The 26,276-nt window shown below is 48.4% G+C and overlaps 1 protein-coding gene across 7 annotated transcripts in view; it reads left to right on the top strand.

Annotated features, from left to right (window-relative positions):
• The first annotated feature begins 1,050 nt into the window (after positions 1–1,050).
• The window catches only part of MAP3K4 (mitogen-activated protein kinase kinase kinase 4), a 127,666-nt gene continuing 102,440 nt past the window's right edge, over positions 1,051–26,276 (top strand). For 2 of the 7 annotated variants that reach the window (XM_051855156.3, XM_051855155.3), the window contains exon 1: positions 1,051–1,427. In XM_051855156.3, coding sequence (XP_051711116.3) covers positions 1,270–1,427 — 158 coding nt within the window. In that variant the 5' untranslated portion in view covers positions 1,051–1,269. Of the gene's footprint in view, positions 1,428–1,877; positions 2,057–2,282; positions 2,408–2,621; positions 2,759–26,276 lie in introns of those variants that run through there. The other 5 variants (XM_051855158.3, XM_089332494.1, XM_089332497.1 and 2 more) reach the window with 4 other exon arrangements.

Below are 26,276 nucleotides of genomic sequence, written 5' to 3'. Positions count from 1 at the left end.
TTTGCTACTATACCTTGCTTTAGAGGTGCTGTGGTGATACACCCCCCCCCCCCCCGATTTAATAGTCTGAGACTTCACAACGGTGGTCGTGTATGTCTGAGCCTTCGGAATTTTTTGGAAAAGCAGAAACAACTGAGGAGTGGACCAGGAGATGGAAGCTCTCTGCTTCTCCCTCTTTGTAAGTCTTTCAAAGTAAACCAATACATCTTAAAAAAAAAAACAAAAACAAAAACAAACAAACAAAAAAACAACTTGTACATGCAAACGTAACTGGTTTTGTGCCTGTTACAACTGAGCTTGAAGCTAATGGTCACCAAAGCCACAAATGCTTCGTCCTCACCCTCAACCACAGCGGAACTTCAGGGTTTGCAACTCCTCCTTTTAAAAAAGACTTGTTTGAAAATCAGAGTTAGAGAGAGGGGTCCTCCACCTGCGGGGTCGCTCCCGGATGGCCGCAGTGGCCAGGGCTGGGCCAGGAGCTTCTTCCAGGTCCCCCGTGGGCGGCAGGGGCCCAAACACTGCGGCCAGAGAAAACCAGGGCGCCGAATTCCACAGAACTTCTAGGACTCTGCAGCCTTCGTCACGGACGGGAGTGAAATGGACACTGGAGATTCCACGACTGCTTACAGCCCTCGTCTGACCGCTGAGGAGCGGCGTGTTTTTCCTCTTCGTGCTATTTTTTGAGCTCTTTACCTGGTGTAGGGTTAACCGGGAGTATAAAGCATTCCGAAGAGATCGCTGTACAAACTCGGAGCGGGACCCGCAGAGGGAGTGGCGTGGGAGGCGCCACTACGTTACTCCTCTGCAGACGCAACGCGTGAGGTGTGTACACCTGAAATAAAATGAACATTTCCTCCACTCCTTTCCGCCGCAGCCCAGGTCTCTGCGGCCCGCGGGTCCCCGCACGGGGCTGGTCCGCTCCGAGCGTGCAGCGCGCGGGTCTCCTCGCCGAGCCCCGCACCGCGGGCGCCGGGCTACACCTGCCGCCGGGCAGCCGCGCTCTCCGCCCCCGGCCCCGCCTCCCCGGCCGCCGGCCCCGCCCCGTCGGAGTCCGGCGCCCGCGCCGCCCCGGGAAGCTTGTCCCTCGCCGCCCGCCGTAGCCCGGCGCTCGGCCGGCCGCCGTCCCCAAGATGGCCGCGGCGCGCTCGGCTCCTGAGCGGGGCTAGAGGCGGAGGCGGAGCCGACCGACTCCCGCACCTCGGGGCTCGGGTGCCCCGCGCCAGGCTGCAGCTCGCTGCCCGCCGCGGCCATGCGGGGTCCCGTGCACGGATGAGAGAAGCCGCCGCCGAGCTGGTGCCCCCTCCCGCCTTCGCCGTCACCTCTGCCGCCGCCATGGAGGAGCCGCCGCCGCCGCCGCCGCCGGCGGAACCCGAGCCGGAGCCGGAGCCGGAGCCGGAGCCGGAGCCCGAGCGCTGCCTGGCGGCGAGGTGAGTGTGGCGGCCGCAGCCGACCGCTCGCGGAAAGCGGGCCGGGTCTTGGCCCGGACTCGCGCCGGGGCCCGAGGGGGCGTGGGGGCCTCCGCCGCCCGCCGGGTGGGCAGGGGCGCGTCCAGGCTCTGCGGGCTGGGGCGAGAGGGGCGCGGTGCAGCCCGGACCCGGGCCCCGCGGCTGAGCGAGCCCCCGCCCCCGCCCCGGCTTGCGGTGCCCGCCCGGGCGCGCGGCCGGCTGGCCCTGCGGCTTCGCGGCTCGCCCTGGACGCGGCGGGAGCCGGGCGCCGGCTGCGGAGCCGCCCCCGCCGCGGGCGGCCGCCCCGGGGTTCCTCTCGGCGTCGCCGAAGCGAGGTGGTCCCTTCCCTGCGCCCCCATCGGAGCGCGGGAGGCGCCCGGGAAGCGAGCGCGCAGCGGCCGGCCGTCCTCCGCGGTGCCTCTGCGCCCCCGGGTCGTGCCCGCCGTCCCCCGCGGGAGGAGCCGCGCTGCGACGCCGCAGGCCGGCAGGTGGGCGTCCCCTGCCCGGGGCCTTGAGTGCCCTTGAGCGGTGGCCCGGCGCGGAGTGCGGCTCTCACGTGCGCGCGGAGTGAGGCTCGCCCGGTGCGCTTGGCTGCCCCGAAACGCTGCAAGGTGGAGCTTGGGTCCCGTCAGCCTTGGTTGCGTGCCGTGCCCTGCAGACTCCGCGCGTTGCTCCTACGTCTGTCTTTGCTTCTGAACCGCGAGGGTTCAGCCCCTCCGAGGGAGACTTTGCCCCTCCGGTGCCCTCCTGCTGCCTGTCCTTTGCATCCCGGAGGCAACTTGCAAACTGCTGCCCCCTGGCCCCTGTGATGAAAGTGCTTCGACAGCTCCTCCCGCATCGCGCCTTCCCTCGCTGTGGCTCCAGGAATCAGGCGGCCAATGCCCTCTTTCTTTTTCCTGCCTGAAGGAATTCTTGAGCAACTCTGCAGCCGTAGTTAGGCGCGCGGGTGGCGGTCCCAGCAGGTGTGTGGCAGAGTGACTGTAGGCTGGGAGGACCGTGCTGTCCCCGCACTTTGCATAGCGCCAAGGTGCCTCCCAGGGCCTTCTCCCGCGGGCCGGGGTACAGGGTTCTGAATGCATCGGACTTTTCCAAAGTGTTGTCAGAGAGCTCGTTAGGTGGGTTTGGTATTTGGGTCAGTGTTAGAGCCATTGGCCCCCCTGCGTTTTCTTCATAAACAGTAGCAGCCGAGGCCAGGCTGTTCCAGGTGTGCTTAGCCTTTGCCTCCTTAACTCCTTTCGTCCTGTCTTACCAGGTGGGTCCTGTTGCAGGTGCAGCAGCCAAGACCCAGAAGTGAAGGGACTCGGCCAGTGTCGGTGAGGGAGCGGGGTCTGGCTCAGGGGCGCGCCTTCCCGGCCGGGGTGAGGAGAGGGTGGGTGATGCCCCCGAGCGCGCGGGAAGGCGTCGCTCTGCATGGCTCTGCATGGGGGAGCAGTGGGCTGAGCAGTCTCCGGTGGGCGTGAAGAGAGGGCCGAGCAGTGACGGTGCTGCAGCGGGGATGCTGCTCCAGAGAGAGACCTCGATTTTTTCCAGCCAGGTTTCCGTCTGTCTTTGTTACCACAAAGGTCAGGATAATGGGCTCCATCCAACTGCAAGTGAACAGCAGTGTAGAGAACCAGAAGAGCTGAGGAATAGCATTCTTAGCAGCGTGCAGTCGGTTTCACAGGCGCTGCCTGGCCGGCGCCGCCGTCCTCGTTGTCACCACCCCCTCCTGGCGCGCATGCTGACCTCTGACAGCCTCACCCGCAGATCCCGGGGAGGACGGGGCAGTGGTTCTCCAGCTGTTCATTTGAGATTCTGACCCTTTCAGAGAACTCAGTGTGCTGAAAAAGCCTCCTTGTGAGCACGCTGGAGCCCAGTGACGCGGCAGCTTGTGCCGCCAGGTTAGCTGGTTTTGTTTCCGTGCGTTGTGTGTCGTTGGTTAGGCAGTTGCGGTGATGCGCAGGTCTTGTGCAGGATTCAGGCCGGTTGTTGGCCTCCAGAGCTGTGCTGAGGGCACCAGCCGGCGGCACCTCTGTGCGTGTAGGAGAGTTACAAGTGATGGAAGCACGCAGAGCAGGCTGACAGGTGCCCGTGCCCTGTGTGGTCTCACTGCTCATTGTCGGTGATGGATACTTGGTGTCCTTACTTTTGGTTAAAACACATTTTTTTTGAAAGGTAGCTATTATTATTCATGATTAAACTTTGTAGCGGACACTCCTTAGATCACTTGTTTTTCAGCCTTCTGGGTCTGTTTTAGGATTCTGAGGTTACTGATAGAGCTATTAAAGCCAATCTGGGACAGTTTACTTCTGTGATTTTTTGGATCTGTGCACTAAAAAACCACAGGGTACATTGGATATTAAGTCTGATATGGTGTTCCTGTTTACTATAATCTTTCATTAAAATGTTTGTCAAAAGATAGCCTCACTGCACCCACTCGCATTGTCAGTACATTTTACATGAACTTAACCTTTCAAACCAATGACTGTACGATTTGTATGGTAATCTTGTGAGACTTTCTGAAAAATGGGTTTTGTTCTAAAGAAGGACCGGAGCATCCCCACTTCCAGGTGGTTTGGCCTTTGTCTCAGCGTGAACCCCGCCTTGAGCCTCCTTGTTTCAGCCCTGATTGGGGTGTCTCCTGGTGTCCTCATGTTCTCAGTGCAGCAGGTGCATGGACATGGCTTGAGAGCACTCAGAGTTACCCTCCGGGGGTGTGGCTCCAGGCAGAAGCCTGCAGCAGCTAAGGAGGGTTCTGCTGACGCAGCAGCTTGATGTCCTGAAGTCGGGATGACTGGGTGGCTCCTGGACTGTCGTCCTGTCAGGGGTTGCGCTGCTTCCTTCATGCGTGTTCTGCTGGAGCCAGGCAGGTGCTGTCCGTGTGACACTGAAGTCCAAGGATGTGAGGCCCTGACTACCTACGGCATGCATCTGCCCTGGTAACTTCCTGTTTCGTAATCAGTCCTCATTCCACAGTGGCTGTCTTTCTACTCACGGCATTCTGTTGTCGCAACGCTGGTCTGAGCAGGTGGTGTGAATTCTGTGTTTAAGGGGTCTTTACGACCCCCCTTCATGGTGCCGGTCAGCAAGCTGTTGGAAATAGTTTCTCTAAAGAGAAGATGGAAGGGATGATGGAAAAGGAGATTGGCTGATGGCTCTGCAAAGTCCGACTCTGCTGGCGTTGCCTTGGCAGGAGCAGCGAGTCTGGGTGTCGCGCCTCGTCCGCTCACGCACAGGTACTTAGCTTGGGCTGGGCCTGGTCGGTCTCTGGCTCCTTGGGGCTGTAGAGAGCTGCCGTAACGGAGAGCTGGCTGGGGAGCGGGTTGAATGGTCTCAGCCTGGGCGGGGGCTGGCCCGCTTCCTGTCTGGTGCCTCTCTTCACCCATGGGCTTCCTTCTTTCTCCTAGGCTCCACGTTGGCTGCTTTTCCCGCTCTTGTCACGAGCTCCCCTCAGGTGGCTGGGTGGTAGTGTTTGTTTTTAATCTCCAGTCTTACTTTAATTAGATTATCCACAAACCTTGCTTTTCCTGCTTCAAGTTGGGAGTATGTTGTATCCTTGTCCCTTTCAAACTTTTTGTTTCTTTAAACCTTAATGGTATGGTAGATTTTTACTAACAGTAAGTCTCAGAGGGTCACCTTACTGTCCCCGCCCTCCCCACAGCCCCCACCCCTCACAAAGAATCCTGTAGCAAAGTTTCTGACAAAGGTGTGGCAGCGATGTCCTGGTTGAGCTTTCACAAAGTCCTTTTTTAAGTCCTGCGTTCAGAACAGATCATGACAGTGTGTGGTTCAGCTGGATTTAAGAATTGAGAACTGCGTTAGAGTTCTCTGCTGCTGTCACCAGCTAAGCTTTTGTCGACTATTCAGTGACTTGGGAAAACGCTGAAGATCCAAGTCCTGTTGATGGGGCCTGAGTGTTTGTAGAAAGATGGGCAGGAGCTTCTGACGTGTACACATGTCTTTCCCGGAAAGAGGCAGGTCACCAGACAGGGCTGGTAGAAGATGGGTCCTGGATGTGAATCGGCTGCTCCGCATCTGTCGGTTTCCCACCGGTTCCGTGTGTCCCCCCTGGTTGGAGCGCTGCTCTCTGACCTCTTACTGCCAACCCCAAGTTGAGTTCCTTAGTATGATCCAATTTTTAAAAACTGTGTAGGAAAAAGATTGAAAGAATGCTTAATAAACTCCCCATGTGGGAGACCTGGATGGAATTGTACCTTCTGGCTTTAGCCTTGCCCAGATATGGCCATTGTGGTTATTTGGAGAATGAACTAGTAGATGGAAGATCTCTCTGTTTCTCCTTCTCTGTCACTTTGCCTTTCAAATAAATCAATAAATCACACACATGTGAAAAAATAATGCTTTCTCCGCTTTAAGAGGTATGTTTGAAATGAGTATATTTTATTTGTTGAATTTTTTTCCATTTTTCTTTTAAAATATTTCAAATAACACAGAAATGTATAAAGAAGGATTCAATGAGTACATATAGAGTTAACAAAATGTTTTTAGGGGTTTATTGGAAGGCATAGTTAACACAGAGAGAGGGAGAGACAGAGAAGCGATTGTCCATCTGCTGGTTTACTCCCCAGATGGCCGCAACAGTGTGGGCTGGGCCAGGCCACGCCAGGAACCTGGAACCCCATCAGGACAGCAGAGGCCCAGGTACTTGGGCCTCTTCTGCTGCTTTCCCCGGCGCCTTCGCAGGAAGCTGGATGGGAAGAAGAGCAGCGGGGACTTGAACTGGTGCTCATATCGACTGTCGCTGGCCGTGGTTAACCCACTGTGCTGCAGTGCTGGCAAGGTAACAGATTTTATCATTTTGCCACATTCACTTTATATTGTTAATATTTACACACATGCAGACTTTTTCTTGAAGGAGAGGTGAATATGTTCCTGTCATGTCACATGGGATTCATAACAAGGTCAGTGAGGAAAGCAGTCTGTTAGGTAATCAGTGATGACACTGCTTCTAAAGGTGGACCAAAAAATATGGCACCCACACACTCTTTAATACTGGATTACCTTCCACATATGAGAAAAAAATATGTGGTTTTTGTTTTTCTGTGTCTAACTTATTTCCCTTAGCAACTCATCTCCAGTTCCATCCATTTTGTTGCAGATGTCAGGATTTTGTTCTTTTTATGGAGGTTTATGTACTTGTCAGTGCCATCCAGGTTGATCCCCTGTTGTTGCTCTTCAGTAATCATGGAGTGCAAGTGTTTCTTCTACCTGCTGAGTTCGTTTCCTTTGGATAAAGTCCCAGAAGTGGGATAGCTGGGTCTAGTTTTAGCTTTTTTTTTTTTTTGAGGAATCTCCATACTGTTCTCCATAATGGGCATAACAGTTTTCATTCCCACCGAGACTGTATTGAGGTCCTCGTTTCTCCACATCCTGCTAGCATTTTGTTATCTTTTGACTTTTGTTGATTGGCCATTCTAACTGAAGTGAGGTGATACCTCATTGTGGTTTGTATTTGTACTCCCCTGGTGGCTAGTGGTAATTGTGCATTTTTTCATGTGTGTTTCTTCTTTTGAAAAATTTCTATAAAGATCCTTTGCCATTTCTTTTTTTTTTTTTAAAGATTTTTATTCTATTTTATTTATTTATTTGAGAGGTAGAGTTACAGACAGTGAGAAGGAGAGACAGAGAGAAAGATCTTCCCTCTGCTGGTTCACTCTAAATGGCTGCAATGGCCAGAGTTGGGCTGATCTGAAGCCAGGAGCTTCCGCCTGGTCTCTAAAGCAGGTGCAGGGCCTAAGGGCTTGGGCCATCTTCACTGCTTTCTCAGGCCATAGTAGAGAGCTGGATTGGAAGAGGAGCAGCCAGGGCTAGAACTGGCGCCCATATGGGATGTTGGCACTGCAGGTGGAGGATTAACCTACTGTACCACAGCGCCGGCCCCCTGCCTATTTCTTACACTAGATTTTTTTGTTGTTTTATTGTTGAATTACTTGAGCTCCTTATATATTCTGTGATATGTCATGTATATTGATTTGTGTGTGTTGAACCATCCCTGCATTCTTAGGATAAATCCTACTTGGTCATGGTGGATGGTCTTTTTGATGTGTCTTTGGCTTCAATTTGCTGGTGTTTGTTGAGAATTTTTACATCAGGGTTATTGGGATACAGTTCTTTTTGTTGCTTTTGTATTTTTGTCTGGTTTTGAAAGTAGGTAATGCTGGCCTCATAGAATGTGTTTGGAAGGGTTCCCTCTCTTTCAGTTGTTTGAAATAGTCTGAGAAGAATTGGTGTTCTTTCAGAAGTGAAGTCATGTAGTCCTGGACTTTACGTTGTTGGGAGAGTCTTTATTACCGATTCAATCTCTTCACTGGCTAGTGCTCTGTTTAGGTTTTCTATATCTCCCTGAGTCAATTTTGGTTAATTATATGTTTCCAAAAATCCGTGTTTCTTCTAGATAGTCCAATTTGTTGTCATAGGATTGCTTATCATAGTTTCTAATGATTTTCTGCATTCTGCAGTATCAGTTGTAATGTCTCCCTTGTCATCTCTGATTTGATTGATTTGTCTTCACTTTTTTCTTAATCTCATGGTTTGTCAATTTTATTTACCTTTTCAAAGAACCGGTTCTTCATTAATCTTTCTTGTTTTTTAATTTCTATTTTATTTCTCCTCTAATTTTTATTATTTCTTTCCTTCTAATTTTGGGTTTAGTTTGTTTTTGTTTTTCCATGTCCTGAGATGCATTGTTAGGTTTTTATTTGATACTTTATATTTTTAAAGATTTACTTATTTCTTTGAAAGTCAGAGTTACACAGAGAGGGAAGGAGAGGCAGAGAGAGAGGGAGAGAGGGAGAGAGAGAGGCAGAGAGGGAGAGAGGGAGAGAGGCAGAGAGGGAGAGAGGGAGAGAGGCAGAGAGGGAGAGAGGGAGAGAGGGAGAGAGGCAGAGAGAGAGGGAGAGAGGCAGAGAGGGAGAGGGGTCTTCCATCCGCTGGTTCATTCCCCAAATGGCAACAACAGTCAGAGCTGTGCTGATCTGAAGCCAGGAGCTGGGAACTTCTTCCGGGTCTCCCATGCAGGTGCAGGGGCCAAGGACTTGGGCCATCCTTTACTGCTTTCCTGGGCCATAGCAGGAAGCTGGATTGGAAGTGGAGCAGCCGGGACTTGAACTGGTGCTCATGTGGGATGCTGGCACTGAGGCTGCTATACCACAGTGCGGGCCCGACACTTTCCTTTTTTTTGAAGTAGGCACTTATTACTATACTGCTTTTGCTGTACTCCTTAAGTTTTGATATGGTGTAAGTCCATTTTCATTAGTTTCAGGGAATTTTTAAATTTCCCTTTAGATTTCTCCAGTGACCCATTATTTGTTCAGGAGCATGTTGTTTTGTCTCCTTGTATTTGTATAAATTCTAGAGTTTCTTTTGTTGTTAATTTCCAGCTTTATTGTGGTCTGAAAAGATGCGTGATGTGATTTCAAGTTTCGCTTTTTGAATGTGTTGAGACTTGTTTTATGGCCTAGCATATGATCCACCTTAGAGAATGTTCCGTGTGCTGATGAAAAGAATGTTTACTCTGAGCTGTGGGTTGGAGTGTCCTGTAGCGTGTCTTACTGGGTGCATTTGATCTGCAGTGTGGATTAGCTCTGTTGTTTCGTGGCTGATTTTTTGTCTGGTTGCTCTGTCCATGAGGAAAGTGAGGTGCTGAAGTCCCCCAGTGTTACTGTAGTAGAGCTGTGTCTCCCTTTAGATCTGTTAGCATTTCTTTGGTAGAAGTGGATGCTCAGGCATTGCACGTGCATGCTCTTGCAGGGCAGTCCCTCGTGGAACTGACCCTCTGATCATTGCATTGTGACCTTTTCGTCTCTGTTAGTCATTTTTCCCTTGGAGTCTGCTTTGTCTGATATGAACGCAGCTATTCGTGTCTGGGATGTGTCCTTCTGTCCTCTTGCCCTGAGAAGGTCCCTGAGTCTTTACTGCTGAGGTTCACTGCTTGTGGGTGCCACGTTGTTGAGTCTTGTTTTCATCTGTTCAGCCAGTCTGCATCTTTTATTTGGAGAACTTAGTCCATTTACATTCAGGGTTATCATAAGTAATAATCTGGTCCTTCTGTTTTTCCTTCAACATTCCTTTTGTTTGTCTTGCATATTCTTTGTTCTTTTTCTGGTAGGTTTCGTATTTTCACGGTGAAGGTTACCTTTGTTTCTCTGTGTGGTACGTTCTTCCATATCATTGTAAGGCTGGTTGTTGGTGGTGAATCCCTTCAGTGTTGGCTTGTTTTGCAAGGTCTTTACTCCATTTATGAAAGCAAGCTTTGCTGGGTAATAAATTCTGGGTTGGTTTTTTTTTCTTTTTCTTTTATTTCAGCATTTGGACAGTATCTCTCCATTTTTTCTGGCCTGTAAGGTTTCTGATGAGAAGTGTGCATCAATCTAATGTGGATTCCTTTAAAAATGACATGGTGCTTTTTTCTTGCAAATTTTAGAATTTTCTGTTTGTTTGTATTCAAAGGTAGACTGTTCCTCCCCATTCCTTTGGAACTCCCGAAACTCAGATATTGGTTCATTTAATGGTATCCGGGAGATCCTAAGTACTGTTTTCCTCTTTTTTTTTTTTTTTTTTTTTTTTTTTTACTTATTTGACAGGTAGATTTAGACAATGAGAGAGAGAGACAGGGAGAAAGGTCTTCCTTCCATTGGTTCACCCCCCAAATGGCTGCCATGGCCGGAGCTGCGCTGATCCGAAGCCAGGAGCCGGATGCTTCCTCCTGGTCTGCCACGCGAGTGCAGGGCCCAAGCACTTGGGCCATCCTCCACTGCACTCCCGGGCCACAGCAGAGAGCTGGACTGGAAGAGGAGCAACCAGGACTAGAACCTGGCGCCCGTATGGGATGCCAGTGCCGCAGGTGGAGGATTAACCAAGTGAGCCACGGTGCCCGCCCCATTCCTCTTTATTTATTTATTTAGTTTTCTTTTTTGTCTGATAGAGATACTTCAAAAGACCTGTCTTCAAGTTCAGATATTGTTTCTTCTGCTTGATCTGGGCTGTTGTTAAGACTTTCACATGTATTTTTTATTTGGTGTGATTGAGTTCCTCCTTTCTAATCATTGTTTGCCTTTTCAATATCTCTTTGCTGAATCTCTCATTCATGTAGTACACTAATATCAAGATTTTGTTTAATGGTGTTTGTATTTTGTATTTCCTGTTGTATCTCTTTGGGTAACCTTACTGTCATTCTTTTGATTTTTTTTTTTTTTTTGACAGGCAGAGTGGACAGTGAGAGAGAGAGACAGAGAGAAAGGTCTTCCTTTGCCGTTGGTTCATCCCCCAATGGCCACTGCGGCCAGCGTGCTGTGCTGATCCAAAGCCAGGAGCCAGGTGCTTCTGGTCTCCCATGGGGTGCAGGGCCCAAGAACTTGGGCCATCCTCCACTGCACTCCCGGGCCATAGCAGAGAGCTGGCCTGGAAGTGGGGCGGCCGTGACAGAATCCGGCGCCCCGACCGGGACTAGAACCCGGTGTGCCTGCGCCACAGGCAGAGGATTAGCCTAGTGAGCCGCGGCGCTGGCCCATTCTTTTGAATTCTTTGTCGGGTATTTTGTTCACCTCTCTTTGTGGTCTGATATTAATGCATTGTTGTGTTCCTTTTGGGGTGTCACATTGCCTTGGTTAGTCATATTTGTTGTGTTTCTACATTGGTTGTTTTGGATTTTTTGGGGGCCAATTGTTCTGTCAGTTTTAGAGGATGATTTTTTTGGAAGGCTTTTTTTTTTTTTTAAGATTTATTTATTTATTTGAAAGTCAGAGTTATACAGAGAGTAAAGGAGAGGCAGAGAGGTCTTCCATCCACTGATTCTTTCCCCAGTTGGCTGCAATGGCTGGAACTGCGCTAAGCTGAAGCCGGGAGCTTCTTCTGGGTCTCTCACACGGGTACAGGGGCCCAAGGACTTGTGCCATCCTCTACTGCTCTCCCGGGCCACAGTAGAGAGCTGGATTGGAAGTGGAGTAGCCGGAACCCATATGGGATTCCAGCACTGCAGGTGGCGGCTTTACCTGCTAGGCCACAGGGCTGGCTCAAGGCTTTTTTTTGAAGATGTGCCTTAAGGTATTGGCTTGGTAAACTACTTTGGCTTTAGTTCTTGTTGAACTTCACAGTATAGTCCCTCTGTGCTTTTTATTTATTATCTATTTAATTTTTTTGTCATTGCTGACGGTAGCAGTAGTAAGGATTTGGGGTGTTCCTGTGGCCCAAATGTGGAGACCCCGTCATAAGAAGCAGAGTCAGGAGCTGGAGCTTCCCAGGGGTTGGAAGCAGGCTTTGCTGGTGCTGCAAGCGGGCCTGGCATAGACTCCTAGCCAGCACCCAAGTCAGGAGCTAGAGTGGCAAGATCAGTATTGGCGTGGGGAGCAGACTGGGCTCATGGGTTCCTGCCTGGCTCCAGAGACCCAGGAGTAGCCATAATACTGGCTGGAGGAAGCAGGTACCCAAGATGCTGACTGAGACAGTGACCATCTGAGTGGCCTGGCTGTGGGATAGCAGAGCAAGCAGTCCTGTTCTGTGGGCTCCGTGGGGTGAGAACCCCAGCATGGAGCCCCGAGAGAGCTGCAGGGCACTGGGCTTGGAGGGCTGTCTAGAGAGCTGCAGCTTCTGTGAGGGGCTGGAGTCCTGAGGTCTGAGCTGCGCCTGGGTCAGAGCCCTGCTGAGTTTGCTGTGCTGGCTGGAGCAGGGAGAGCCCGGCCCGAGCCCAGACAGCGGCTGTGTGCTGCACAAGGCAAGGCACGGCACGGCACGGCACGCCCAGGAGAGAGCCCTGAGCACGCGTGGGCTGTGGCTGTACGCTGGGCTGGGCAGAGCACAGAAAGCTCGGACCAGAGCCCTGAGTGAGCGAGCGGCACGCGGACTGGGTGCAGTGCCCAAAGCCCGCCGGAGCCCTAAGCAAGCTGGCAGAGCGCTGTGATGGTTGTGGCACGGAAAGCCCAGGCCATGGCCCTGAGAGAGCGTGCCTTGTGTGGTCCCCCAAAGCCCCGGAACTGTTTGTGAGGGGGCAAAAACCGAGCGATGCCCGGGTGAGCAGGGTGCAGAAACCTGGCTGCTCTGTGGTGTGGGCTGGAGTCTGTTGGTGTGGAGCTCCCTCTGCAGGCTCTGCTTTATGCTGGTGTTAGGAGCCACCTGGATGTGCTGTCCCAGATTGTGAGCATTCCCAGTTGCACACTCAAACCCTACTTCAAGACCTGTCCCTGGTGCTCGGATGGGCAGACTGGGCAGGACCAGAGGCTCTGAGTGCCAGTGTGCACAGGTCCCAGCAGCAAGCAGTGATGGTCAAGTGATGGGGGAGGAGATCGGGGGGAGTAGGAGGATCCCTAGAGGCTGGATGTCCCAGCTGTCCTGCTCCCACAGTCCCCTGAGGCCTGGGGTCCAGCTGGACCTGGGAGGCTCCGTCTTCCTTGCCAGAGTGCAGGAATGTCCTGGGCTCCTGTCTTCTGGTGGAGTGTGACTTCCCACGGAGACTCCTTTCTCAAGATAACCGCTGCAGCCTTTGGTTTCCCGTGGAGTAGAGACGGATGCTGGGCGTCCCTGGCCCTCTCTCCCTTACTGCCAATGCATTCTTTCTTATCTACAGAATTTCGCCCATCACTGAGAGATGTTTTCTAGTTCATAGCACTCACAAGACTAGATTTGTCTGGTGTGATAGTATTGTGTGTGGAGATCACCCAGCTACAATCCACACTAACACTTTAAACCCTGTGAATCGGGCAGGCAGAGCTCTCCACCCCAACCTTCTGCTCAAGTCACCTGAGACGGTGTCTTTTAAAAGGAACAGGGTTGCACGGCAGTCGTGTGCTAGGCACTGGCTCAGACCCCTGCAGACTCTGACTTGTGGGTGTACCCGTTGCCCATAAACACTTGCTCACTAACAGGCATCGCGGAGATTTGTGTCTGAGTCACAGTGCCACTGGTTGTGAGCTACGGACGTCAAGACGCACCAGTCTCGGCTGATGAGGAGGCCGTGTGCCTGCAGAGCAGATTACGTTAAGCACTGTTAGAAGTTTCATAAAGTGGATTTCGTTTCCGCGTTATTTCAGGAGGAGTGAGTGTTCTGCAGAGAAAGCGGACCCCAGGCCGCGGGGCCAGTGTGCTCTGTGCGGAATCGTTTCTGCGCGCGACCGGAGGTTTGCTGGTGCTGGCTGGCTGCAGGATCCCCTGAGCAGTGCTTGTCAGAGGACAGCTTTGTCTTCCAGTGAGGCAGCCTGGGCAGAAAGCTTCTCACAGACTTATTTTTATTTAAAATCTTGAAATCCTTTCCTGCAGGAATATAAAAACGTAGGTGTAACTTGTTGTTTCACAACGTTTTTGGAAGTAGGTGTGTTGAGTGCGTCTTTAGTCCTTACTGAAGTACGGAACTAAGCGTTTACTGAAGCCAAGTCTTTATGGGTGGTGGTAGGATTTGTAGCGTTCGTTGCTTTCGCCCTCCTTCCCAGCCATTGCTTGTAGACTGAGGAGAGCCTGGAGCCCAAGGGAAGCTGGAGGCCGTCTGGGCCCTGCCTGGGAAGGCCGCCGCCTCTGCTGGTCGCAGCTTCCTCCAGGACTGCTGGCTGTGCTTCCTGCTGCTCTCTCTCGTGCCCTGGTGGGGGCCCAGAGCTGGTGGTCTGGCTTAAACCCACAGGTGCAATCACCTGGCCACTGCAGATTGAGTGTGGGATTTTCTGGATTAATTAGACTTTTTTTTTTTTTATTTGACAGGTAAAGTTATAGACAGTGAGAGAGAGAGAGAGAGAGAAAGGTTTTCCTTTTTCCGTTGGTTCACCCCCCAATGGCCGCTGTGGCCAGCACACTGCGCTGATCCGAAGTCAGTAGCCAGGTGCTTCTCCTGGTCTCCCATGAGGTGCAGGGCCCAAGGACTTGGGCCATCCTCCACTGTACTCCCTGGCCACAGCAGAGAGCTGGCCTGGAAGAGGGGCAACCGGGACAGAATCCGGTGCCCCAACCGGAACTAGAACCCAGTGCCCATATGGGATACCGGCACCACAGGCAGAGGATTAGCCAAGTGAGCCATGGCACCGGCCCCATGGATTAATTAGACTTTAAGGATGGAGCAGAGATGAAAGATTGGTTTCAGGAAAGAAGAGAGCTGAGAAGATGACGGAGTCTTCCTTGTACGCATTGTATGTAACGTCTCCCCCAGGGGACCAGCTCACAGAATACATGGCAGACAGTGCTGGAGACCGTGCGCCCCTGGAGCTCAGGCAGGGGAGCTGCTTTCTGCTCTGTGGTAGTGGTTTTGAAGCTGTGGTTGTGATTGTGACCCACGGCACCACGTTAGTGCCGTGTGGCTGAGGTAGGTTTGTGATGTGTGCAGGTCGTTGTTCCTCTGCTCCGTTGGAAACTTTTCCATCGCGATCCACTGATTGGATTTTGTTAGCTCACAAGCGGGTGTGGGCCTCAGTTTGAAAGCTGTGGCTCTGCAGAAGGTGGAGGAAGGGGGCTGTTGTGCTTTGTGCCTTCTCCTGTTGGATGGCCTCTGGAGGACAAGGACAGTATTTATCCACTGAGGGCGGGGCAAGGTTAGAATCTGAACACATCTTCCCTTGGAAGCCCTGAGAGTGAAAATGTGTGTTACCCTTGTCTCAAGGTTGCTCTCTTGGTTTCTCATCCTTAAAATATAAGAACTGTACAGTTTGAAACCTGAGATTAATTTCAGACTAAAATTTGGGTTGGAATATGTGAGTACTTTAGATAACTTATTTTTCATAAAATACCAACCTGTGTTTAAAATTTTTCAAGTAGAGCAGTCCTTAAGAAAAAAGAAAGCTCATTACTTTCAACGTGTATATGTATAAATGATGTGTGTATGTGTGTGTGTGTGTGTACACATATGAGGGCACTTTAGAAAGTTCATGGGAAAATATTATTAATGGGTATTTATTTTGGTGCAAAAACTTTAAAATCTATGCTTTTTTTGGTAATACACATTTTCCATGAACTTTCTGAAGACTTCACTTATATACTATTTAAAATTTGCATCAAAACAGACATCTATTAAATAATTTTAAAATTAACTTTCTGAAAATATCTATATTGGCAAGGCAGAGAGAGACGGAGACAGGTAGAGATCTTCCATCTGCTGGTTCACTCTCCTTTTTTTTTTTTTTAAGATTTATTTTTTATTTATTTGAGAGGCAGAGTTACACAGAGAAGGAGAGGCAGAGAGAGAGAGAGGTCTTCCATCTCCTGGTTCACTCCCCAGTTGGCTGCAGGCCAGGGCTTTAACCCACTGTGTCACAGGCCAGCCCCTTATTTTATTTAATCTTAACAACTTAGGGAGTGTTATTATTTTTACCTTTCAAATGAGGAAACAGAAAAATTATAAAATTTCCCCTGAATCATACCATAGGAAAGCCTACGCTCTCATCGATATACTCACTGCTGCTCCATCCAGCAGGCGGCAGTACGGAGCCTACTTCCAGAAGCTGTGCCAGGGAAGTGGGCATCAAAGTAAAAAGACAGCAAGCAATGCAGTGTCCCTCACTCAGGCAAGAGGCAGTAAACAAGTGTGAGTACAAACACACAACGCCACACAGGGCAGAAAGGCATAACCTAACTCAGTGGAAGATTGAAGTGAAACTGCTCCACATTAACCAGTGAGCGCGTGTGTGTGTGTGTGTCACGAAGCTCGCAAAGTTCGTGGAAAATGAAATTAAAACAGAGGGTCACGGCTGGCAGCAGCAGTTAGGACGCAGCCTGTGACCCCACATCCCTAGGCAGAGTGTCTGGACTTGAGTCCTGGCTGCTTCCTGTAACACTGTTAACATGCACCCTGGGAGGCAGCAGGTGCTGGCTCCAGTAGTGGGGCCCTGCCACCCACGTGGGAGCCCCCGACTGCATTCCCAGCTTCTGACTTCTGCCTGGCCCAGCCCCCACTCTTGCAGACATTTCCAGAGTGAACCACAGGGCCAGCGCTGTGGTGTAGCGGGAAAGGCTGCCGCCTGCAGTGCCGGCATCCCATATGGGCGCCAATTTGAGTCCTGGCTACTCCACTTCCAATCCAGCTCTCTGCTGTGGCCTGGGAAAGCAGTAGAAGATGGCCCAGGTCCTTGGGTCCCAGTACTGGCTCGGGAGACCTGGAATAAGCTCCTTGCTCCTGGCTCTGGACCAGCTCTGCTCTGGCTATTGCTGGCATTTGGGGAGTGAACCAGTGGTTGGAAGACCTATCTCTCTCTGGGTCTACCTCTGTCTGTAACTGTCTTTCAAATAGATAAAATAAATCTAAAAAAAAAAAAAAAAAAAAAGAGTAAATGAAGTACTGCTGTTTGTATAGTGAGACTCAATATTAGCGATCATGTCTTTTTCCTTTTTGGTTTAAGGAGTTTCATCATATTTACTTTCCTTAAAAAGCTTTCAAATATGCTGTGAGGGTAGATTCCCTTAATTCTTTACAGTAATCTGCAATATTTGAGAAATATTTTCCACCCACTTATGTCTGCAGAAACCATAGAAACTAGAAAAGGGTTTTTGGGGGACCAGGTTTTCCCAACTCCCTTTATTGCTTCAGTTGTAATTTATCTTGTATAATGTCTGCTGGAACTCTGGCCCTTGGAAGACTGTGGAGCATGACTTAAAGCCAGACGTGTAATACTAGGATTTAATGTGACTTGTTGAGGTCAGTAGGCACAGCCGTATTTTTCTTTAGAAGTTTTTGTTGATTGTTCATTTAACTGGATGTGTTTTCATGATTTACATGAATACTCTTCATATTAAAAATATTAAACACTGCATTTAAGAGTAATGTTTTCTGGGTTATTTGCTGCCTAAGAAAAGTGAATCAGATCTGTTCATGTAGTGAAACTAAATCAGTCATAAATCCCTCTGATTATAAAAGCAACACATGCTATGAAAAGTATAAAGAAGAAAATAAGTAATCATAATCTTGACATCTATCACTAAATACCATTAACACACTGGCTTATTTTTTAAAAAAAATTATTTATTTATTTGAAAAAGTTATACAGAGAGAGAGGCAGACAGAGAGAGAGAGAGAGGGCTTCCATCTGCTGGTTCACTCTCCAACTGGCTGCAATGGCTGGAGCTGCATCAATCTGAAGCCAGGAGCCAGGAGCTTCTTCCAGGTCTCCCACTTGGGTGCAGGGACCCAAGGACTTGGGCCATTTTCTGCTGCTTTCTCAGGCCACAGCAGAGAGCTGGATCAGAAGTAGAGCAGCCGAGACTCGAATCAGCGCCCATATGGGATGCCGGCACTGCAAGTAGTGGCTTTATCTGCTACGCCATAGCACCGGCCCCCACTGGCTTATTTCTTTCTTGGGTTTTGTATCTCTCTGTGCTTATGTGTGAGTATGTGTGTAGGAGTATTTTTTTCTATGTATACAGTCTATAAACTACCATATTTTATAACTATCATCTATTACGAGCATTTTACTATGATAAACAATGGCAAACAGTATTCTTTATGTATATTTCAAAATTGTTTGACAATATATAATTTTTCTGACATGATTTGCAACATATGCTTCCACTTACTGTAATCAATGACTTGGTAAAAATATTTAGGTAAAAAATTTCTATATTCTGGCATATTTCTTTAGGATAGTTTCCTAGGTCGCAAGATATTTGGGGTTTTAAGGTGCTTAAGACATGGTATCTTATTTATTTCTAGGAAAGTACAAAGTTACTTTATTCATACCAGTGTGAAAAACAAAATGCATTGAACAATTTCAGTTATGAAAGCCAAGTCTCCTACATTTTTATGGGTTGTATAGAAACTTAAGGGACAAGATACAAGGGTTCCTTATATGACTAACTCCAGAAAATAACACATTGATATCAGCAGCAGGTGTTTTACGAAGAAAGCCCACAGCCGTCCTCCATGCGTTCGCTCCCTCTTACGTGATTCTTGTTCCACATGCTCTTCAGGTAACAGGTCACAGTCTCACGGGTCCTCCTTCTTTCTGAAGTTCTAGACATCCTGACTCAGGGTGCTGGCATCTTCTTGGAGTTGTCTCAGCACGCCCTCTGAAGCCTCTGCCCAGGAGGGCTGGCACAGTCCACTTCCGTGGGCCCCGTGGCGTCCTGCTTTGTGGAAGACAGGTGCTCTGTGGCAGCCTATTACGGATGCTGGCAGGGAAGCAGCAGAGTAAAACCAAGACCTGTCTGTAGATGATGGAGAACGTCAGTGGCAATGGCTAATTTACTACTGATAGTTTTCAAAAGGGAAAGATCCAGGGAGGATTCATTGCAAGAAGAAGAAAACTGACAAGGTTATTTGATTTTTTTTTTTTAATTTTTAAATTTTTTTTCTTTTTTTGACAGGCAGAGTGGACAGCAAGAGAAAGAGAGACAGAGAGAAAGGTCTTCCTTTTGCCGTTGGTTCACCCTCCAATGACCGCCGCGGCCAGCGCACCGCGCTGATCTGAAGGCAGGAGCCAGGTGCTTCTCCTGGTCTCCCATGGGGTGCAGGGCCCAAGCACTTAGGCCATCCTTCACTGCACTCCCGGGCCACAGCAGAGAGCTGGCCTGGAAGAGGGGCAACCAGGACAGAATCCGGCGCCCCGACCGGGACTAGAACCCGGTGTGCCGGCGCCACAGGTGGAGGATTGATTGTTTCTGTGGCATACAAAACATCAAGATAAGAGCTTTTAATCAGACAAAATATTTGTAAACATAATGATTACCTTAATTATAAACATTTATTAGTTTCATTTATTTGAAAGGCAGAGAGACAGAGACAGGAAAGATCTCCCATCCGCTGATTTGCTTCCCAGATGCCTGCACCAGCTGGAGCTGGGCTGGGCTGGGCTGGAGCTGGGAGCCGACAGCTTAATCTGGCACCCCTGTGGGTGTCTGGCTATCCGCTGCTTGTGTAATCACACACTGCTCCCAGGGTGCACATTAGCAGGCAGTCGGAATCAGTAGTGGAGCCAAGACTTGAACCCTGGCACTCTGATGTGGGATGTGGGTATCCCAAGTGCTGTTTTAACCTACACCAAGCACCCGCCCCTCATTTGTGGATTTTTTTTATATCCTTTCTCACGTTTTCTCCCCTTCTGTAGGTTGTCTTTTGCACTTTCTTGATTGTGTCCTTTGGTGCATGAAATTGTTTAGTTCTGATGAAGTCCAATTTATCTATTTTTTTTTAATTGCGCATGCTTTTATGTCGTATCTGAGAATACATTGCCAAATCTGAGATCTGACAGGTTTGCCTGCTTTCAGGTAAGGGTTTCTGTTCTTACATTTGGATCTTTGGTTGGTTTTGAGTTAATTTCTGTATATGATGAGAGTTTAATGTCCTACTTCATTCTTATTGATATGGCCATACAGTTTTCCCAACACTGTTTCTTGAAAAGATTATTCTCACCCCATTGATAGTCTTGGCCCCTGCACTGAAAATCAGTCAGACCCTCAGTTCTTTTCCATTGACCTGAATATCTGTCCCTATGCTACTGTCACACTGTCTTAATTACTGTTGCTTTATGGTAAATTCTGAAATTGGAAGGTGAGCCCTCCAACTGAATTTCCTTCCCTGATTGCTTTGGTTGCCTTTACTGTTAAACTCTGGATCCCTGACCCCGACATAGTGTTTAGCACACCATACTTTGAGTAAATGTCTGTTGTGTGGATGATTTAAAATAACCACTTCATGTGTAATTTGAGTGGTAATTCTCATGTGTAAATAGAATTTCTCGAATGTGTCTAGTGTTTTCTCTACAACTCAGTCCCCTGTTATTCCCGTTAATAGACGTTTCCAACAGTGATAATATCATGGGAGTATTGTTTTATTAAAGATCTTGTGTGCACTGAAAAAAACAATGACAGATGAGAAAAAGAATGCGAAAGTTGTTAGTGATTAACCAGCAAGGTGTTGAACTATAAAGAAGTGTTTAGACTCCAGGTAAGTAAAACTCTTGTAAAGGCAGGAAACATCTATATTGTAAGGGTCTCCTAAATTGAGTGGCATCTTTGTCTTTAGGGTGTTAGAGTTCCTATTGGGATGATACTGGCCAAGTCAGAAAACGCTGGTGGCAGTTTTGTTTCTGTTAGTGACTCGCGCCACACTGCTCCCTAGCAGTAGAGATTAGAGTGGTGGAACTACCTAACTGTTTTTCTGAAAAGCTCCGGAGGAATTGCCAAGGTGGTGTGTGTTTGATCTTCTGATACCTCCTGTGGTTGAGAGGATGTCATTTGGAGGAGAAATGTATTTGAATATTTTATAAGGGATCAGCTTTATCTGTTAACTCTAGCAACTTTGTTAAATCCTAAGTTTTTTGTGTGCTTCCTTAAAAATTAGATTGACAGCAGAGATTGGGGGTTTTATATAAATTATGGAAACTGGAGCCTGAGGAGTTTAACTGACTATAAAATAAATGAGTTGACGCCGACTCTCTGTAACTGTTTTAACCTTTGGGGCTGGTGCTGTGGCATAGTGGGTAAAGCCGCTGCCTGCAGTGCCGGCATTCCATATGGGCACCAGTTAAGAGTCCCGGCTGCTCCACTTTGCATCCAGCTCTTTGCTATGGCCTGAGAAAGCAGTAGAAGATGGTTCAAGTCCTTGGGCCCCTGCACCTGCATGAGAGACCCAGAAGAAACTCCAGGCTCCTGACTTCGGATGAGCCCAGCTCTGGCCTTTGCTGCCATTTGGGGAATGAACCAGCGAATGGAAGACCTCTCTCTCTTTCTCTGCCTGTACTTCTGTGTAACTCTGCCTTTTAAATAAATAAATAAATCATTAAAAAATGTTTTAACCTTCAAAATCAGATCATTTTTGCCTCTTTAACATGCATACTTCAAACAATTTTTAGAATATAATTAAAAGATAATTTTATTCTGGTGCAAAGTTTTTTGAAAGCCTTTGCACAATGCTTTTTTTCTTTTTTAGTGAGCTTTTGTAAGACACCTCATATGCATGCATTTCAATATTCTTTGAGCCAAAAATAAACTGCTTGATTCTGTTTCCCATGGACTTTTTCTTTTTAAAGATTTAGATTTATTTATCTTATTTGAAAGGCAGAGTTACAGAGAAGCAGAGAGAGAGAGAGGTCTTCTATCCACTGGTTCTCTCTCTAAATGGCTGCAATGGCCAAAGCTGTGCCTTATCAAAGCCAGGAGCCAGAGTCTTGCACATGGGTGCAGGGCACAAGGACCTGGGCCATCCTGTACTGCTTTCCCAGGCCACAGCAGAGAACTGGATTGGAAGAGGAGCAACTGGGACTAGAACTGGTGCCCATATGGGATGCCAGCACTGCAAGCAGTGGCTTTACCCACTATGCCACAGTGCTGAACCCCCAAGGACTTTTTGAAGTACCTTCCTAGTAAGGTATCCTTGTTTTAACTGTGTATTTATTTCAGAGAAACCCATACACAGAGACAGTTCCCATCCCCCGTTTTATGGCCCCCTTGCCCGCGGTAGCCAGGGCTTGGCTGGACCTGAGCCAGGCCAGGTTGAAGCCAGGAGCCAGGAACCCAGTGCAGGCTTCCCATGTTTGTAGCAGGGACCCAGCTACTTGAGCCGTCACCTGCAGCCCCCCAGGGTGTGCACTGGCAGAAAGCTGGAACTGGGAATAGAGCCGAGACTTGAACACAGGCCTTCTGATGTGGGGTGCGGGCATCCCAGCTGGCCTCTTTACCACCAGCCCAAATACTGCCCCGTCTTTGTTTTTAAACGTGCAGTCCTGTGATAAAGTCTTAGCCACGCCGTAGAGTCAGTCACTTTTCATGTTTAGATGGTGAAGTGTAGATAGTGGCACTACAGCTCTACCAAATCGAGAGAACGGTTTCTGAGATGAAAACAGTGACGGTTTTTACTGATACACAGTGAACTGTTCTCATGATATTTGGATGATCCTGACATACAGAACTGCTGTTTACAGACATGGGAGGCATGCCTGGGATAAGGGAGACGAAGAGGTGAGCCTCATGTGTACCCTGGCTTTGTGCCTGGAAGCCATTCCAGACTGTGGGGCAGAGAGGGAGGTCCCAGGCAAAGCAGAGTGGTCTTGCTGAGTGGAAAAAGCAGGTTGGAATTTGGGGAGGTTGAGGCAGTGGAAGTCGGGGTCGAGTTCTGAGAGGAAGGTTTGCTATAGAAAAGGAGCTGCAGAACCTCCCAGGCTCCCTGGGTTCCTTGTGTAGGGGGAAGCACCTCAAGAGTGGGCTGCTGGGGAGTTCCCACAGGGCTAGGAGTCATTGGGGTTCAAGTTGGTCAAAGTGGAGTCTTTACTGGGACACTGAATGAGGTCTTGGAAGGGTCACAGCTTTGTAGTGGGGCGAAAGCATTCCTGGAGTAAAGACTTCGCTGGAATTAACCTTGAACCAAGCTTGATAACAAGTCTTGAAAGGCTAAAAAAGGACCTGGAAATCATTGACAGCCTACAACAACAAAGTCTGAATAGCACTTGTCAGAGGAACAAAGCAAATCCCGGTCACAACACAAAACTCAGAATGTCCAGCGTTCTAACACAAATTACTGTTCATGCTAATAAGCAGGAAGATGGGACCTACAGTCGGGGGAAAGCTCAGACAACAGTGACACTCTGGAAATAGCTGGAAGAGTTGAAATAATTAAGTTCAAGTATTTCAATGCATGAATATTGCAGAAAACTAAAAGATATAAAAGGTGTGCAAATGTAATTTCTGAAGATGAGAAACCTGGTTATCCTCAGCGACAGACCTACTGGATGGGGATATCAACAGAGTGGACCCTGCAGAAAAACATCAGTGAGCTTGCAGACGTAGCAATAGGATGCAAAGTGTATTGGAGAGAAAGCAGACTGGAAGAATTTCAGTGGGAGCTCAGTCTGTGGGGGTGGTTTGAGGCGTTCGGGACATGGAATTGAGTTCTAGAAAGAGGAAAGAAAGGGGAGAACTGAAAACTTTTTTTTTTTTTTTAAAGATTTGTTTATTTGAAAGAGCTGCAAGAGGAGAGGCAGAGGGAGGGAGAGAGAGACAGAGACAGAGAGACATATCTTCCATCTGCTGCTTCACTCGGCAGATGGCTGGGCCAGATTGAAGCCAGGGGCTTCTTTAGGTCTCCACGTGGGTGCAGGGACCCAAGCACTTGGGCCATCTTCCACTGCTTTCCCAGGCGCATTAGCAGGCAGCTGGATTGGAAGTGGAGCAGCTGGGACTTGAACCAGTGCCCATATGAGATGCCAGTGCTGCAGGTGGCGGCATTACCTGCTACACCACGGTGCCAGCCCCCTGAAAATTTTTTTTTTTTTTTAAAGAAATGATGCCTGGTTGGGGCTGGCATTATGGCATAGCAGGTAGAGCCGGCATCTTTGATGCTTACATCACCTGTGGGTGCTGGTTCCAGACCCTGCTGCTCCTCTTCCAGTCCAGCTCCCTGCTAATGGCCTGGGAAAGCAGTGGAAGATGGCCCAGGTGTTTGGGCCCCTGCCGCTGACGTGGGAGACTGCTTGCTCCTGACTTCAGCTTGGCCCAGCCCTGGCCGTTGTGGTCGTCTTGGGAGTGAACCGGTAGATGGATGATTGATCTTTCTGTCTCTCCTTCTCTGTAACTCTGGCTTTCAAATAAATAAATGCATATTTTTTTTTTCCTTCAAATGATACCTGTAAAATGTTTCAGATAATTTGAAAGCACAGATTCAAAAAACCCAATGAGCCTTAAATGAGATAAACAAAAAGAATCCCATCACTGGGAAATCACCATGTAAGTCTCTTTTTCCTCTGTGTTTTCCATCCTTGTTGGTCTCACAATTACCATTATTATGTTGTTGTCTTCTGCTGTCATACCTGTGGAATATGTATGAGAGTACTTCAGAAAGTTTACAGGAAATGATACGTTTATTTTGGTGCAAAAAACAAATACGTACGTGTATTTTTCTAACAATGTATTTCCACGAACTTTCTGAAGATACTTTGTGTTTGAAGCATTTTTACTTTTTTGTTTATCAGAAGATTTATTTTTTGATTTGAAAGGCAGAATAACAGAGAAAGAGGGAGACACAGCGAAAGATCTTCCATTCCTGGTTCACTCCCCAAGTGGCTGCAATGACCAGGACTGGGCCAGGCTGAAGCCAGGAGCCTGGAAATCCACCCTGGTCTCTCAGGGCAGGGTCCCGAGTACGTCTGCTTTCCCAGGTGTACGAGAAGGGAGCTGTCAGATGTGGAGAATCTGGGACTCGAGCCAGCACGCCAGCATGGGACGCTGGTGCAGCAAGTGGTGGCTCGGCCTGCTGCACCACGGTGCTGGCTCCTCTTAAATAATCACAACAGCCAGGGCTGTGCCAGACAGAAGCCCAGAGCAAGAAACTGCTTCCTGGTCTCCCGCATGGATGGCACGGACCCAAGCACTTGGGCCATCTGCTGCTGCCTTCCAAGGCGCATTAGCAGAAAGCTGGATTGGAAGTGGAGGAGCTGGGACTTGAACAGGCACTCTGATGGGGGATGCTGGCATCGCAGGCAGAATGCACCGCAGTGCCCGCCCCAGCGTTTTCCCTGTCATTCACGGCATCAGTTCTTCCACGTTTGTTTGAAATCTTTTTCTTCCAAAGGTCTTAGCTTTGTTGTATTGTTATAACTTGATTATGACCATTTTGGTATATTTCTAATTATTCTTAAGTTAACTGTTATTAAATGTTATTAAATTTAAATTTAAAATTAAAGTAAAATGTATAGAATTTATGTCAATTACCCACTTTTATAGGGTGGAGAAGGACAGTGTCATTCTACACATAAAATGTGCACTGAAAGATTGCCAGTAATCTTGTTCAGTGAACGTCTTCGCATTTATGTGATTTGTGAAAGTTGGCTCTGTGTACGTTGTTGTTTCTGTGTGTGGGGTGTCTTTGTTCTTGGCTAGTGTGGCAGCATCCTTGTGGCTTGGGTGGTGATTGGAATTTCTTATGCATATGACACCTTTATCCTTGGAGCGTCTAGTGCATGTCAGGATGAGATCTTTTGGAAGGGGAAGCTTCCTGAATGTGTGCTGAATGTTTTCCTGGCCAGTGCTTCTTACTGTTTATGGGTCACATGCTGCACCTGAGAATCTGATTTAAACTTCGGACTCTGACAGATGCCATCATAAAAATCTTCAGTGGATCTCAGGACTGATGGGTCCCAGGACGGAGATAAAATGTAATACAGCTTTAATACCTTGATTATTTTTTACAGTCCCTGTATTTTGTTTATGTTAATTATATGCTCTAAGACATTTCTCTTCTGAAACTCTCTGTGGTGTTTATATTTGGCATATACAGGACTTTGGTCCCAGAGTTCCAGGAAATTTCACATTGGCCTCATGTATTCTACCACGGTTGCCAGTTATGTTCTCTTAATGAGGGAAACTGTGAAAGCAGACATTGGAGCTTTTATTTTTTCTTCTGAATTTTTTAGTCACTTAAGTTTTCCAGTTTATTTTTAATTAGTGAGAAAAGTATAGTTTTCATGAGATAAACTTTGTGTATTTTTATTTTCATTTTATTTAAAAAGCAGAGACGTTCACACACACACATACACACACGGGGAGAGAGAGATTTCATTCACTGACTGCTTCACTCCCCAGATGCTGGCAGCAGCCAGGGCTGAGTCAGGCTTACGCCAGGAACCTATAATACACTCCAGGTGTCCAGTGTGGGTGGCAGAATTCAAATACTTGAGCCATCACCTGCTCACCATCCCCGGGTGTGCGTTAGCAGGAGACTGGAATGGGAAGTAGAGCTAGGGTTTGAACCAGGCACTCTGGTGCAGGATACAGGTGTCCCAACCGGTGTCCTAACGCTGCACCTGTCACATATCCTGAGTATCTTTAGTTGCTCCTTTGATGTTGGATAATGTTTTACCTCTTAGATATTAACCTACCATTTTTATAGATTTCATAATTCTTTAAGGCAGTTGTTCCTCTCAAGTGAACAATTATTTTTTCCTTTGTTGG

The sequence above is a fragment of the Oryctolagus cuniculus genome, chromosome 5 (assembly GCF_051225735.1).
Source record: "Oryctolagus cuniculus isolate XC-2025 breed Fujian yellow rabbit chromosome 5, ASM5122573v1, whole genome shotgun sequence".
NCBI classification, from domain to species: domain Eukaryota; kingdom Metazoa; phylum Chordata; class Mammalia; order Lagomorpha; family Leporidae; genus Oryctolagus; species Oryctolagus cuniculus.
This window is presented reverse-complemented; position numbering and strand designations above follow the sequence as displayed.